This window comes from Cydia amplana, chromosome Z (genome assembly GCF_948474715.1).
Source record: "Cydia amplana chromosome Z, ilCydAmpl1.1, whole genome shotgun sequence".
NCBI lineage: Eukaryota > Metazoa > Arthropoda > Insecta > Lepidoptera > Tortricidae > Cydia > Cydia amplana.
Window position 1 is genome coordinate 25834951 of NC_086096.1, and position 17780 is coordinate 25852730.

Below are 17780 nucleotides of genomic sequence, written 5' to 3' on the forward strand. Positions count from 1 at the left end.
TAAGAACCCTTATTATATCACTGTTGCATAAACTACTATAATACTACATACTTAATGTTAACTATTTACAAATTATACATTATTAAACTTAAGAATTGCTACTGAAAATGTCTGAAAATGCGGAAGCTAATATGAGATCTTTTAAATGAATAATATGTTATATGTGGCTGTTAGCCGTTGCTCGAACTACAAATTAAAAAAAACACCTAGGATGGGAAATGCAATTTTCCATCCGGCTATCAGCATATGAAAGGCGAACTTTCCGAATAGGTAAAATGAAAAAAATACTATACCTACCCCTAATACTATTGGATCGTTGCGTTGTGCTAAAGTTTTACTTTAAGTTTACATAATTGTCCAATTTAATAAAATTATGATAATCAACGAAACTTATTTTTTCTACTCCAGCACTTAAATGTGTCAATTAAATGACTGACAGTGATATCTAAAGCAATGTCATTTGAATGCTTTGTCTATAGGCTCATAAGATGACTGCTAGCAGTCATCTTATGAGTATAATACAACTGCTTTATTTTTTTTAAAGATACAAGTTCCGATCATCTTGATTGAAAGAGGTATGTTTTCATTTACAATAATAACTCTTTTTTTTAAATAATAACTCAATTTTTTTTAAATAATAACTCTTTTTTTTAATAATAACTCTTTTTTTTTTTGCTGCAGCTGTCATAGAAAAAGTAATGTACGCAACAGCTCATAATTGGTTCTTAAAATTCTCGGGTCTTTTTTTACAAAACTCGACTACGTCTCGTTTTGTAACTTCGACCCTTGAATTTTAAGAACCCTTATTATATCACTGTTGCATAAACTACTATATCGATACTAAACATGGCATGTTAAACGGTGATAAATCCTTGATACTACTAGTTTGATATGTTTTTGAAGTGAAAACTTCTTTAGCGGCGCTGTGCACTTTTTGAGGTGGGGAAAAAATGTTAAACTCGAGACAGCGTAAGGCGTAACCATCTCTTTCTACCGCGTGGCGAAAATGTATGCCTGAGCCTGCTGTTTCGGTAAATTATTTAAAACTGGACTTTTATATTAAGCAATAAAGCTCAATGTTCTAATCTTGTACGGGCTGAAGTACGAGCTGAGTACGAGGATCTCACAGTTACATTCTAACTTTATATCACTCCAATATAATTCAATAAAGCTACATGAAATCTTGATGAAATCGCTAATAAAAGTGAACTCTAGTACTGGTGAATAAAACTCAAAATATAATGACCAAATATATTTGTATAGATGCGAGGTCTGCAAGGTAACTTTACAATTTCTATTCGAATTTTAAACAATTAACGCTACGAATTTAAGCTCACTGGCCAGCAATTTCGGAACTAAAGTTTTTCAATAGAAAGGAGGATGGGTCAATTATACATAGTGCAGAGTGCTGCAGATATTTTGGACTAGTCATTGAGTTTTCACTTCTGTCGGCACTCCCGGAGTGCAACCCGTTGTTTTTTATTAATTAATAATATTTATAGAAAGAACACACGCACAGCACGGCTCCGGTTTCCTATGTAAACTTGCGCATGCATATTTTCTGTATAAAGAAGTACATATTTTCAACAATTCGATGTTTTGCAACGGCGTCGCTAAAAACGAGGTGAGCGAATGAATGCGGACGATTAGTGACTCGCATGTCGAATTACAACCAAGCGTGTTGTCTTTGGTAATGCATACCAATGTAGAACAATGAACAATGCAAAAAATTAAATGGCGAGTATCATAGGTTTTTTTTTAAATTCTTAACCTTTATAGAGGGAGTATCACAGGTTGCCGTAGTTTTTGTAATCGTTTCATAAAACGGTACTAAGTAGTGTGGGGGGTGAGACAGCGTTTCTCAGCGCAAGTAGCTAGCACAATAGATGCTGCGTGCGGCTTGCGACCCACGGGCGGCGGAATCGCACGCACCGTGCGAATGCGAACACCCACACGCAATCACTAAATGACACCATTACCCGCTATAATATGATACACAATTTCGGACTCATTTTGAAGTAGATTCGGTATAATTATTTGCTTGCAGCTAAAACTTTTGGATTAAACTATATCAATAAGGAAAAGGAATTGACTATAATATATTCATATACATATGTATGTATATAAAAGATTTCTATTTCTACTATACGTTCCCTGATGAACTTATGTGATCATGATCAATCTAGTTACCGCCACGGTTTTTATAGGCGTTACATTATAATCACATGTAGTCTTAAGGATAATTACCATACCCTACCAGGGTGCCATGTGATCTGTTTCTATTGTAACATCTATTATATTGTACCATGGTTTGCAATAAACGATATACTATACTATTTATTGGTAAAACCAATACAACGTTTTTACACGTCATACATTTAGCAGGTACATAATTTACATACCTATTGGATTACATTGTTCATAATTATTATTTTTTAATTAAAAATAATTTTAAAATATAAATAATGTAATACTTTTAAACGAGCAATTCTTGTTTATTTATTTATATATATTATTTCGGGGATCTCGGAAACAGCTCTAACGATTTCGATGAAATATGGTATATGGGGGTTTTCGGCGGCGAAAAATCGATCTAGCTATGTTTATAAATGTTTTCCTCCCAGATATTAATGTATTATGCTGTGATCGCAAATTCACCAGTAATTAAATCTAATCCATTCTATAAAGAATCTTCCCTATGACAATGACAAGGGACGCGTAATACAGCTTAAACACATACAGCGTAATGATAATGAGATTAATGAGTAATACGAATCACGTAGGAATAATATATGTATGTATGTATATAAATCAAATGTTTTCAAACTATCCTTTCACCTGCCCTTCACAAAGGACTATATTTATTAATTAAATGAACGAGGAAGCTCCTTACAAAATATAATTATTTTCCTTAATTCATAATAAAATATTATCTCTGATATACACGCTAGCAACTGATATGTTTGAAGTCGGTGCCAAGCCTAATCTTAAAAGCGACACCACAGTGTCAAACCGAATGCCAACCCTGGTGCGGGTCGATAAGAAATAAAGTAGCTAAGCTGTCGAATAGTTGTTTGGGGGTTTTATTTGTAGATAAAAATACAAAAATGGCTGTATGTAGTATATGTCTTGTATGCCTATAAGATTTTAGGAGTTTCCTCGATTCCTCATGGATCCCATTATCAGAACTGGATTTAACAAAAGCGGCCAAGTGCGAGTCGGACTCGCCAATGAAGGGTTCCGTATTTAAAGGATTTTACCACTTTGGAAGTGTCTCTCGCGCAAACTATTCAGTTTAGAAAAAAATGATATTAGAAACCTCAATATCATTTTTGAAGACCTATCCATAGATACCCCACACGTATGGGTTTGATGATAGTATGGGGAACCCCCAAAATTTATTGTTTTTTTTTTCTTTTTTTGTGTGAAAATTGCGGTTCACAGAATACATCTACTTACCAAGTTTCAACAGTATAGTTCTTATAGTTTCGGAAAAAAGTGGCTGTGACATACGGACGGACGGACAGACAGACAAACAGACATGACGAATCCATAAGGGTTCCGTTTTTTGCCATTTGGCTACGGAACCCTAAAAATGGGACCAATTTGGAATTATATCTCCTATTTAACTAAAGAGAGTCTTCCGGATCGGGGCGTTAGTTCAAACCATCTCGTTCGGTTCCGAGACATACAACATACAAAATATAATTTGACAAATTACGAGCCGCTTTTCGTTTCCCTGCGAAAATTATCAAAGGTGTATGTGGAGCCCTCAATCCGCATTGGGCTAGCCGGGAGACTAGGGCCCAAAGCGTTACAATGAGAGGCCTGGGGCCCGTTTCTCAAAAGCTTGTAACTTGTAATACAAGCGGATGTCACTTTTTGACAGCTTTTGTTAAAAGGGTCTACCACTTGTATTACAAGTTATAACTGTTATAAGCTTTTGAGAAACGGGCCCCTGCTGCCCGCAATGGGACGTAAAACCTGTAGGTTTATCTATTGATATTGATATTTATTGAACTAAAATTTATAAATTTTATGTTTCCGTAAGTGGTATTATTAAACCGTGATAAGCATGGGATTGAGCACATACGAGTATAATTACTCGTTGGTATGTCGTTTATGTACTACCTAATTACATGATATGACAATGTAAATGGTAGAGCAATATGCAGACAAATGAATAGATTAGTAATTTAGAAAGGTACATCGTACACGTGGTTACATGAATTAGTTACAAATCAGTAAACGTCAGTGTATTGGATGTCATTAACCCCTTGCTACGGCTCTAACGCGTTCTGCTTTAGATATTGTAATACAGTAAGTATACCATCTCATCAAAACAGGTATAATATTATTAAACAATAAGATTGCGTACGTCAATGGACGCAACCCAGAGATTTGTTTTATCGGATAGACTACGCTACGTAATCTTATCTATTAGGTACATATTGTCTGTACAGACGACGAGGGAGTATAGTTTCAATGAGCTCACCATTTGTGAGTGAACACACGTGGAGGCATCGATAACGGTGACGATAAACAAGAAGCTCGTTTTTCATTAACGGGGCGTCGAGTTTCCATGAATGGGTGCACTGAATGAAAAACGCCAGTAAGTACCTACGTCTCATTCACTGGAGCGCTCGCTCGATGCCGTGCCGCTGCCAGCCAGGTAGATAACTTTATTCACCGTACATTAGCGCACATCGAATTCACTATTGAAAAACTATTACGTGCGGATATAGGAGTGATATTATGTTTGTATTTTATTCTACTTTTCATTTCATCTGGAAGCATTAAGAACGTTATAAATAAATATGTAATCAATGAGACTCGTCTTATTTAACCTCCAAAGACCCAGACGCATTTGTTTTGTTGTTGAATTTAGAACCTTTTGTTACGAGTAATATATGAAAGTTCAGAATACATCGTGGAATATGTACAAAAAAGTGTACCGTCTAGATACTAGTGGATACTACTACTTAGCTATTCTACTTTTGAAATAGAAATACATTTTTTTCTTCATATTTTATGTGTTTTTACTTCGGAATGGTCATTATGATATTCGGCATCCCCGATTTATACGAAAACGATACCAAACTTGGCCTAGTAGCTTAAATGATATAGATACCAACTATCAAGATAAAGTTAAGGAAGGAAGGAAATCTTTTATTCACGCAACGCCGTATTTTGGGACCTGCGCCTCCGACTATACACATTTTAGGTTATCCGTTATTAGCTAGTCGACATTTAACGTGAAATTAACGTAGGTAGAAGGTATAAAATTACAAAAGTACCTTTTCTAAATGACACATCACACCTTGTTCCATACACTAAGATTTTTTTTCCTCATAGTTGATGTGAAAAGCAGTATGTGTCACACGGTATCAAAATTATTTCGTCTTGGGCGTTAACACTTGAATCCCTCATTACGCTCAGGATTCTACTTTAGAACGCTTCATTTAGGATTCAATGTACGCCCTTGACGGAAATATATCATGATGATCTCTTGTAATGTAACAGAAACTACTATTTTCGTAACTAGATAGCTGTAAAGGATCTTACATACGGAAACTACATTTTTGGGTTTGTCTTTGACGTCTCGAAAAACGTGTCAAGGATTTTAATTTTAAACTAATTAACACAAAAGTTATGGCTAGAAAACCAGTTTTGTGGCCTAAAATTGTTCAACTTTGATGCCAAATATCTCGAAGACAATGAACTTTGAAGTAAATATGGGATACTATATTGCTTAAGGCCGTTGCTGTTAATATGGTAAGCTACAAAAATCATTAGAAAACTAAGGGATTCAGATCGAAGGTCATTGGCGTGGGGGAGCCCTTTAAGTGCGGATGGTGCAACTGGCACTTAGTAAAGTAGTAAATAATGGTGAGGAAAATAAATGGTGGAGGTTATAGTAGTCTGTGAATACAACGTGAGTGTGGCAGGATCTTGTCGTCGGGCCGATAGCGCGCGGCGGACAGAGGCGGGCGCGGGCTCGCAGCGGGTCGCGCCCCGGAAGGCGTACTGCACCCTTATCGCGCCAGACACACTTCGCGTTATCACGGATTTATGCGTTCGCGCCACCACGGAGTGCCAATCGTCTTGTTATTGCTAATTGTACGGTATCTTTACGACAACTATATCATTTCAAAAGACCTCCAAAAAGCCTGAAATATTGCAACTATGTAATTCTAAAACACCCAACAAACTCTAAACAGAGTCTGATCCGTGGTTACCACGTGTGAACACCTCTACGGTTATAGTTTAGCGTCTAACATTGGCTCGATGCAACTGCAAATCAGTCATAACAAACAAAGTCGGGTTTGTTGATTCTTAAATAAAATATGAAAGATATCTCATGTTCAAAACTTTCCAGATTTGTAAACACTGGGTCCATAGATACACATGGTCTGGGCCTATTTGTAACTAGGACAAGCATTAAGCTTCCAGGATGACTAATTTTAACTATCACAATAATTGGAACATGGTCTCGTACAAAAGAAGAGTGCGGCGAAGTCTCGACTCGACCAACACCTTGAGAGACTCTCGCTAGGTAGCTGGATCAAGGGTCTGGACACTCTGGACTATGGCTGCCCAGAATAGTGGTTTTGGCCGAATACCGAATATTCAGCCCCTCTCTCGGCCGAAGCGCCGAATATTCGGCAGGACATGCGAACATTTTGAGTCACAATTATTATGAAAACTGTTCGCCAACAAAGTACGTTTGCGAAGATATATTTTTCGTTGAACGTAATTCATGAATGTAATTAAAGTCAATCAAATCAGACCCATGATAAAAATAAAATATTTTGTAATCAACAAATGATCAAAAAAAGATCTTTGTATTTAACAATTTTCCAAGAATACATTTTAAATATTATTCCTAGTTTTTGGTTAGGTATTTGTATTGTGTAATTATTCTTTTTCTGTAGGTGCAACAGATATTCGGTATTCGGCCGAATACCGAATATTCGGCTAAGTGGCCGAATACCGAATAGTTGCCGAATATTCGTGGCATCTCTAGTCTGGTCGGTCAGATGCAGAAGGCGCCAGTCTTGGTCACGGCGCGGATATTACATAAGTATGAAAAGGGATAAATAATTATGTAAGTAATCACAGGCCGACTTATCGTAAAACAGCGATCTGTTCTAGACAACCTTCAGATAGTGAAATGGCAAACATAGTCAAGTCAATGGGTGGTGCTAAATTAAAATAAATGAATACAAATAAAATGCATAATACACAACAAACAAGGAAATACATAATACAAACAACAAAGAAGAAATATTCTAAATTAAGATAAAATGATCTTTTAGGAATTAATGTACAATACAATTATGAAAAGTGTACAATTAAATACTCTAAAAATATTAAGGATCAAAAAGCCTCTTTGAGACTAACCAATGTCAGAACGCTAGAATAGTCACAAATAAAATAAAATGTCTCCATACAATTATTTATCAACATAAGAAGTTTGATTGTAAATTGTCCTACTTCTGGTTTTAAGAAATGAAACTTTTCTCATTGTCTCTAAATTATTTCAACTATAATTTGTGAAGGTAGAGTCAGAATAAGAAATAGCTCAGCAAGTCATGGGTATAAAATTATCTGCATCCACACACTGTGTTCTCTCAAAGTTGTGCTCAGCTCAAGTAGTCGGTCAAAAATGACTGAAAATTAATTAAATTTTTCCTGGTTACATGGGTTTAGATTTTTAGACGTAGAGCTTTGATTGGAAATAATGGACAAGACACTCAATTAAAATAAACGTACACAATTGTTTTTTTTTTTTCATAGGGTTTTCCATATTTATAAGAATTGCCGCTAGTTGGTAGAAAAGCTTGTTTTCATGATTATTATTTTATTACTTCCAATCTTATTTAAGTAAAGGTTACAGTTAATTTAATTTTGAAATAATGTTAAGAATGTCTGCATTACTAGAATATTAAAAAAAATCCAATATAATCTGAAGCCGCCCACACACAAAGCTAGGAGAGTGAGAGGAGACCTCATCGAGTGTTTTAAGATTGTTACCCACTGTTACAGCCTCCCTGACATTCACGAAATAATCAATAAGAGAACTATCAGCCGCGAGACCCGAGGTCACAGCCTAAGAATTGTTCTCACTCCCACTACTAGGGTGTGCTCCCGGTACTGGTTTTCTATACAAATACAGTACCAGAACCGGAACCTGCATATCATTCATTGTCCAACCGTGTTGTGGCATCTTGAAACTGTTTACCGGATAGTGTTGTGACTGCTGCTTTGGTCAATGTGTTTAAAAACAGATTGCAAAAGCGGCTTTTAATCAATAAGTTAGACTGATGTTACTAGTGATGTGATATGACTTTCATCTACCCATCTTGTTTTTCCAAGATAATCAAAAACAAGATGGGTAGATGAAATCCGCTTAACCCTGGGGCCTTACTGGTCCAGAGATGCAGAGGACAGAGTACAGTGGAGAAGGTTGGAGGAGGCCTATGCCAAGAGGCACACCGAACGGCAGGACATATTGTAATAAAAATAATAAAATCGACTTAATAATCGTTGTACCCAAGGATCGGAATAAAAGGCTATATAGATAGATAGATATGACTTTACAAACTTTGAACTATATAACACTGGACACTCACTGTGTGACATAGGCTCATCAGCGAAATAACTGCGCGCCTATAATTACATATAATAATAATAATCGATTTCAAGTAATATAGTTTTCCCCTAATTTTTATTTTGTTATTGACACCTATTATATTGCACACAACTGTATATGCGCCACATAATTAGATAGGCCTGACTTGCCAGTATTTTTAATTGCTCTTGGAATGGTTATTGGGTATTGCAAAGAGTGTGGTGGAAAAATCATAAGCCCAATGCATAATTCAGGTTTAGTCACAGCATTTTCTTAGGTTTCACCCATGTGTAGCAAAAATATGTTTTATATATAATAAATTTAACAAAAGAAAATCTTGTGTATTATTTTAAACCTTCAAATCTGCTTGCATTGTTTGCATTGTCTTGTTTGTAACTGCATAATCCATACATTTGGATACTTTTGTGACATGGAAACGAGATGATGGAAAGTGAGTTCTTAGCAGATAGTGAACACTATAAACTTTATGCAGTATTTTAGTGTGCCGGACAAAACTTTGATCGCGGTACACTTATGGGATCACTTCGGTTTTGTTTTAATGGTTAGTAATTCATAAACAACATATACTACACACACGGAAAAATGTTAACAATTTAACTGTGTTCAAATTTAAAGCAATTTTAGATGGAACAACTCATTTAATACCCCGTGTTGTAGTAGCTGACAATAAACTAGCGTAAGCCTAAACTTGGCGTAAAGGTAGTGAAGGGAAATAATCTCGATTTTGGTGATTCATGCGTTGGTTAGTTACTTACATCGAGCCCTTCTTACGAACTCTGGAATACTGGTTTATACATTACAGGAAACATAAAAGCTTTGTTGTTAACCGTCTGCATGGTTGATATAGAAACCAACAAATACATGCCATCTCTAAACACGATAATATATTCGTTGTATGAGGCAAGACCAATTCATTCATAAACTGCGCCAACTGTCAAACCACCAGTTGCAAACAAAGAACATGCGTGTAATTATATTACTGCGGCAGTGTCCTATCTCCTAGGCCAGCATTAATAATCGCATATCTATTTAAATGATTCCTTTAATATAATATTCATTCATGTAGGGCACTAGAAACAAAGTTTCCTGATACCACCTGTTCGCTATGATGACAACAACATCGGGAGAGTTCGATTTAAACACAGAGGAGGAAAACTTTAATAATACCATTTTCCGTCTTCAATTATAACAAACATACAATGAAATTTACTTACCGATCTTTATTTTTAATCGTTCTTCGACTCGCACTTTACGCATATCGTCCGCCATGTTAAATCCATTACTGTTTATCTCTTTCATCCGCTGTTATCTCTTTCGGAACGAGCCTGAGCCTGTCCCGCCACTTCCGGAGTGTCGTAATGTTCTGTTCAAGTCTTTCTTCGGATGTATTTACTGAGCGCTTGAAATCCATTCGTACAAAAACACTATGTTAGTCTCATTTATCCACATTTTCCAACACGGTTTATCATCACACACACACAGATGGATGTTGCCGCTTGCATTGCGCATGTGCGCAACTAATGCATTATTTTATCAATGAATGCACTCTAAAGTTTAACTCTTATAAATGTACATTTTTGAAGATAATTATTATGCGTAGAACGCGAATACTAATTGGGCTTTGCTTTAGTTAACTTGTACACCTCTTCAAAGTATCTCAAAATAAAGTTCATCAAATTATTGAATGAACAAAAATTATGAATGGACAATTACGTCACGTCACTACAAAGCGCCTGCGCGGATGTGTACTAATACTAATCGTTACAAAGCGTGGCAATATTGCAAACCATTTTATTATTTATTGCCAGTAGCAAAAAAGTTTATTTTCTATACTTGGTCAACCAGATCTTGACAGTAGAAAAAGGCGGGAAATTTGAAAAATGTAGGCGCGAAGGGATATCGTCCCATAGAAAATTTAAATTTCGCGCCTTTTTTTACTGACAAGATTTGGTTGACCAGCATATAAGGAAACCAAATAAATAAACAGAATAAATAATAGTACTAGGTACAGAAGACTCACTCTCTAATACGATCAGGACAGATATGGCCGCTAGGTGGCGACAGCGCCACGCGCGGCTTATGGCTAGCCACCAAAATTGGTGTGGAACGGATGTACTTGTTGCAAAGCGACGAAATTATAATATTTATTTTTCTCATATTCTAAAAGCTTTAATTTTCCTGGAACAGTCTTGTATTCACAGTCTTGCCAGAGTATAAAAAAATGAAATAAAGGGATACAAATATTATATATCTATGGGATACAATGACACTGACGTTGACGTGACAAGCAGCAGCAGCAGCAGCTTCTTGCTCTTGCCTTCTTTGAGTTCTTTGATTGGGCTTTGGTTTTAGGTTAGGTTTGTGAATTACGTCTTTATTTATTTTACAACTACATGCTATCAAAAACTGTTATTTATATTTTTAAGTGTCTCAGTTTACACACGTCTATTTAGCAAATATATATTGGTAGAAATGAATGACAAATATATGCACTCTGATAGCAATATAATATATGTCGAAGAAAACATACCAGGGCCATTTGAGGACAGTGTTGAATACAATAATATAGTATGTCATTTTAATTCCCGGTTAATAAATAACTGCAAATGCGATTCAATATGTACAACAGGATCCTGCCAATGCTTGATGAAATCTGGAGATGCTAATTACCAAATGGAGGGGTATAGATTAAACTTCCACAAAGATTATGGTAATTTATCTTATCCAATTATAGAATGCAACAGTTTATGTACTTGTTCGGAGAGCTGTGGAAACCGTGTGGTTCAGAAAGGACCTATTAATTGTTTAGAAGTAAAAACCTGTAGTAACATATCCAAGGGTAAAGGACTGTTCACTACTCAATTCATTCCTAGAGGTACGTTTATATGTGAATATGCTGGTGAGATTATAACTCCTCAACAAGCTAAGCAGCGGCATAAATTAAATGACACACTCAAAAAAATGAACTATATATTTTGCCTCAATGAATATTGTGACGGAACACAATTGCAGATGATAGTAGATCCAAGTGAGCTCGGCAATATTGGTCGCTACATCAACCATAGCTGCGATCCTAACTGTGTTATTGTACCTGTCAGAGTTGATAATCCTTTACCCAAATTGGCTATATTCTCTCAAGTAGATATACATCCAGGTTCTGAAATAACATATAATTATGGCTCAAACAGTTTTGTTAATTCACAAGAAGTAGAAAATAGGAAAATATGTTTATGCGGCAGTAACAACTGCTTTGGCCTGATGCCTTCTGACAAATATTGAGATGTTATGTGTGTTAAATGATGCTGCTGTAACTATTGAAAAACAGGTTTGATGTTTTTAATAATTCTTAGAAAATAAACCTTATCTTATGATGTATGTAGTAGCTTTTTGTAGTTTTAACTTATTTTCTTACACAAATGCTCTATCGTCTTATCAAACTTATCACCAACCTGACCACACATGGTATAATACAGTGAAATGTTATGACACTTTTATTATGGTTCCGTACCCAAAGAGTAAAAACGGGACCCTATTACTAAGACTCCGCTGTTCATCTGTCTGTCCATCTGTCTGTCACCAGGCTGTATCTCATGAACCGTGATAGCTAGGCAGTTGCAAATTTCACAGATGATGTATTTCTGTTGCTGCTATAACAACAAATACTAAAAACAATAAAATAAAATAAATAAATAAGTCTGACTCACATTTGGCCGGTTTTTTTTATTTGGTCACAACTACTGGCATTATTAAAGTTGCCAATGCAATGGTGTAGCTGGAATTAACTTTGAGAACTCACTGTCATTAATTAAGTAGATAACATTTGTTTTTAGCAAAAACAATTGAATTACAATGGTGTCTGAGATAATTTTCCTTTATTTTTGTGTGTAACGTTTTGATCGTCTCTCTTGCTTTGCTAGCACAGCTACATATCTAATACCTTTAAACAAGCAATTCTTGCATATTTATTTATTTATTTATTTATATGTATATATATTTCGGGAATCTCGGGAACGGCTCTAACGATTTCGATGAAATTTGCTATATGGGGGTTTTTGGGGGCGAAAAATCGATATAGCTAGGTTTTATCTCTGGGAAAACGAGCATTTTCGAGTTTTTATGTGTTTCCGAGCAAAGCTCGGTCTCCCAGACATTATTTCTGAAATGACCTTGGACCTTGGCATAAAAATAATTAAATGAAAACAAGTCTTAACTTGTCTTTAATAGCAATTTAAATGAGAGTATTACTAGAATAAGTCTAAAAAAACTTGAGTCAAAATTTTGACCTTTACATTACATTTACCTAGTTAACCATTACATTTACTCCATCAAAATTTAGACTGTAAGATCTATAGATAAGTGTAATCAAATAGGATTAGTCTAGATTCTAACAATATCATATCATGTGTGTCAATAAAACCACTTTATTGTACAGTCAAAGAATTTAATTATTGACCCATTTTGTACCATGTCACAGTGACAATAGGATGAGGTCACTAGTGACTTTCATAAAGATTGTCACAGTGACAATAGGATGAGGTCACTAGTGACTTTCATAAAGATTGTCACTGTGACAAGGTACAAAATGGGTCGGAAATTAATTTCAGTGACTGTACATGATAATCGATAACAATTTATATAATTTAACCGAGGGCAGGTTCTACTTGCCTGTTTATTAAGTGTTTTTTTCTTCTTCTTAAGAGCTACTTACTTCTAGTTTGTACATGAAGCACAATTTTGTTTGCTTCTCTGCATTTTATCTAAAGAAAAAATAAAAAGATCAAGTCACTTATATGTATTGGGAATACAATTATGACCTATATAATATATTGTTACATTTGATATATACATAGCTATTTGGTAGGAAAAAATTGAAACCCCTAGGCTCCCTTCAGGAATGGAACCTGTAAAATACAATCCAGGCACAAGGCTTGGTAACATTCTAAGGTGATATGGTCTGAAATTTACTATCAGATGTGCTTTTGAGTAAAAAAAAAAGAAAACAGGCTATCATCCAAATTACTGAATCTTGTAGATGTAGTGTAGGGACGCCCGGCCGGATGCAGGCGGGCTGTCGATCGCGTGTCGCGTTCATTCAGCCCTGTTCCCTGGAGTTGGAGCTGCAGGTTACTGTCCCGGCGGCATTCCCACACTATTCTCCTCGAATCTTCTTGTTTTCCTGCAGAACAGAAGGACATCTTTGAGTTCGACGTCCTTTAGTTCGTGTTCTTTCAGTGTGTCTCTACCGAATGTATTATATCGCGGTGCCGCGTACATAGTACATTCTGCTAGTAAATGTAAGCTAGTCTCCTCCTTACCACAGTGTGGGAAAACTGAATCTTACTCCATATTATTCCTATCCAAAGTAATTTTCTATAAAAAATATGTAAGTATCTAATTAATAAAGTCATGTTCTTTGTTACTTTGATACGAAGTTTCATGTATCGTTCGAAGATTCCATTAACTTATGAACCACTTTATTGTCCACAGAACAACAAAACTCATAGGGGCAGAGTTTCATGCATGTGTTGCCAAGTGGGAGGCCACGTCAACTATACGTGCTGCCGGCGCACATTGAATCAGCTGGATCATTAACACCAGTGGTTAATCATTAAAAAAGGTATATATTTTAAAATTACTATTAAGGTCTCTGCCCACTACACCGTATCATACCATGACCGTGCTATGAACGTGACAGGCACGGAATGTAACGCGACACGGACTACTATGCCCACTACACCGTGTCCACATCGTTTCATATCCGTGCATAACGGGTTTAGTGACCGTAGTAACTGCGTATCATCCCCATAGCATCCGCCTATAATCCCCATAGCAACCGCGTTTTATCCCCTTAGTACCCGCGTTTTATTCGCGAGAGCCAGAGGGCCTACCGCGAACCGTACGAATTTACAAGTGCGACTGAGAGGCAACACGTCGAACGTGGTTCGCGGTAGGCCCTCAGACTCATCAGAAAGAGTGAGCGAATAGTTATCATACTGGCAAGAGCGAGCAACAGATACGTCAACGCGTTTATACCGGGCTTAAAACGGTCACCATACACGGTCTTAACCCGTATACTCACCGTTTCGCCGCCTGCATGCACCGTTCCGGCAGCGCTGCGTACCGTGCACGGAACGTTTCGGCACCGGCAAAATATCCTCGCCGATAATTTTTGACGGTCCGTGCATGGCACGCTACGGGTATGGTCGGTGACGGAACGGGCTAGTGGGCATAGTCTCATACTTTTTAATACAAAGAATATTTTTTTGCCTGACACGTTCCTACTACGTTCCATACGGTATAGTGGGCAGAGACCTTTATCTTAAATTCTTAGAGCATTTAGTAACTGGAGACGCCTCGTCTGGCATTTTTTTTACAAAACAGTCTGCCGATTTTTGCGGGGGAGGGGCACGTCAGATAAACGTCAGTCCATACAAAAGTTGCACAAATGTGCAAGGTTTTCGGTAGAGGGGCTGAGGGGTAAGCTCTCAAAGGCGACTCCGGTTATTCAATGTTGTAAGCTTAAATTATGCATACCCTTCTTATATGGAACCCTTAAAGCCGTGTCTAGACGAGCTGGGAAAATCGACCGATTTGATCAGGAAAATAATGGCGCCAATCTCATCTAGCGTCCACATGTACACAATTTAATCACCAATTTTAAAACCCCGGCTGCTAACTATAATTGGCATTTTTGTGTCCGCACCTGCTGATTTGATCGGGGAATTTCATCAGATTGGCGAAAAATTGTCTCGTCTGGACTCCACTTAATAGTACATGGAATTGGTCTGTTCTGTAAAGGCCCCAGTACACAATGGGTCATCGCCGGCCACTCCAAGGGACGCATTTATGCGTTAGAGGGCACCTTAGTGTGTAACGGTTGTATTTGTAAACACTCACTAGTAATTTATTCCACTTTTAGCCGCAAATGATCGAATATTTCTTGGTAAAGACGACTTATCAGTCTGTTGACACTGGCTGATGATTACTTAATTAGGACTGAGTAACCGAAAACAAGGATAACAGTATCGAACAAAATTTGTTTTAAACGATATGGATAGGATAAGGAAAATATTATGCTATTTGCGCTCAGTCTGCTAAATGAACATTTTCTTATGTTTTGGTGTTTTGTTATAAGATATTTTTATTGTTGTATTTAAAGTCTACTGCGGAATGGAGTATCGACAGATCGACACACCCTACCTTACTGGTTTAACGATACTTTTGTAATTTAGAAATAGGTATCTATTGTGGTGTAATTACCTGAATAAATAAATAAATAATGCGGAACTACACAGGTAATTGCATTCATTGGATTGGTAGCCCGCAGCCCTAACTCGTACCCTTTAGCGAAGGTTGCATTATGTTTCGCAGAATTGTACGAATTCCTGTGGGGCAGGCGCGGAATCTGCATCTACCACAAAGCCGAGCCGACTCAAAACTAGAAATCCTATCCTATCGGTGGGTCCTCAGGCCGTAGTTTGATTTAAGTACTTATACTAAACATGCATTACTCAGTGGTTAAATATTACATCAGAAGTAACTGATATTTTATGAGATAATCAGCGATCGTTAATTTTCCAGCAATTTATTTCTAGGGAGAGGATTGGTTAAGGTTAATATTACTGTTATTAACCCTAATTATCTATTCCACCTAGAGTAGGGCATACAGTTGCTTTTAACCAACAATGCTGCACCAAAATTGCTGGAAATTTAACGATCACTGGAGATAATTTAGTAAAGGTAATTAATTAAGTATTGCATAGTGAAGATACGCCTCACAAAACAACAACAGTCGTGTTCTCGATAGGTATAAAACTATAAGTATAATTTCAATTTTTTAATTCTTATCTATCATATATTTTTTATCTGTGTGTTATCTCTTTCCAAACCAATTTTTTCTTAAAATACAAGCGGGTGTCAGTTTTTAACAGCTTTTGTTAGAAAGGGGCTTCCACTTGTATTACAAGTTACAATAAGCTTTTGAGAAACGGGCCCCAGGTAGTGTAAACTTTGCGCCTGGATTATTACTGTTAGCAAAACATAACATTTGAAACATATTGATTACAATGATTACTCTAATGCATACTCAGCATCAGCAGCATTTATAAGACTGGGAACTGGGCTATAACCGCGAAAATGGAAGTTCGCAAATTACGGGCATCTTTCGCTGACACTCACCTTCATTTGATTAAAAGAGAAAGATCCTCACAATTTTCGAAATTACGGTTTTCGCGGTAGGGCCTCGGGGCCCTCGGGCCTCCAAAAAACGAGAAGGGACTTCACCTTTCAGACCACAGTATAAATACATAATTATGATTAACATTAACTTTACTCTTCCGCAAGTAGAAGCGGTCCTACCGGTGGCAGTCGATGTCCGACAAGCGCATTCATTTCTCGCATTACATTACAGTTTGCTAGTGACGAAATAATGCTTTGGCACCGATATAAAAGTGCATGGTTAACGGCCACTGTAACCCGGCTCGATACCATAGGACGATTAGGAGGATATAAGGTCACTTTTGGTCATAGGATGGACATAGAAGCAATATCGGGTTCTCGACATTCAATGGATCATCATATATGTAGTATATACTTATACAATGTCGGCTGCTATGCTGTTATTGTCAAGTTACAAAACACATGTTTATGCGTACATTCATATTTAACTAACCGAGTCACGTAATGCATTGCTTCTTTATGTCGTTTTTAGGATTCCGTAGTCAACTAGGCTACTAACTTATAGTTTCGTCATGTTCGTCTGTCTGTCTGTCCGTCCGTGATCGTTAGTGCTAGAAAGTTGCAATTTGGCATGGATACATAAATCATGCATTTCGACGGAACGGTAAAATCAACACTACATTTTTTTATAGGGTACGTCCCAGGCTCCCATACAAACGGTTTTTTTTTTAATCGCTTTGAGCCAATGGTGTGGGGTATCGTTGGATAGGTCTTTCAAAATGAATAAGGGTCTCCAAAACAATTTTTGATACAGTGAATATTTTCGGAATGCTTAATAAATACTTTCAATGAAAACTATAGCGAACATGATCGGTCCAGCTGTTTATGAGTTATTGCAAAAAGTCTTTTCTTCATAGTAATGATGTACAAAACGCTGCAAAGGTAT

The 17780-nt window shown here is 36.8% G+C and overlaps 2 protein-coding genes across 3 annotated transcripts in view; one reads left to right on the forward strand and one right to left on the reverse strand.

The window, feature by feature from the left end:
• Window positions 1-10420, reverse strand: part of LOC134661674 (GTPase-activating protein) — a 360962-nt gene extending 350542 nt beyond the window's left edge. For both annotated transcript variants that reach the window (XR_010097983.1, XM_063517831.1), the window contains exon 1: window positions 9871-10420. Coding sequence is in view for 1 of the 2 variants with exons in the window: in XM_063517831.1 (XP_063373901.1) it covers window positions 9871-9955 (85 nt within the window). In the remaining variant the exon portion in view is untranslated. The remainder of the gene's footprint in view (window positions 1-9870) is intronic.
• A 582-nt stretch (window positions 10421-11002) lies between these two features.
• LOC134660776 (probable histone-lysine N-methyltransferase set-23) lies at window positions 11003-11975 on the forward strand. Its single transcript, XM_063516564.1, has one exon. It carries the CDS (start codon window positions 11129-11131, stop codon window positions 11933-11935), a length of 807 nt encoding a protein of 268 aa, XP_063372634.1. The 5' UTR covers window positions 11003-11128; the 3' UTR covers window positions 11936-11975.
• The last annotated feature ends 5805 nt before the right edge of the window (window positions 11976-17780 follow it).

Coding starts and splice junctions, on each gene's coding strand:
- LOC134660776 (XM_063516564.1), top strand. CDS start 11,129: ATGAATGACAAATATATGCACTCTGATAGCAATATAATATATGTCGAA.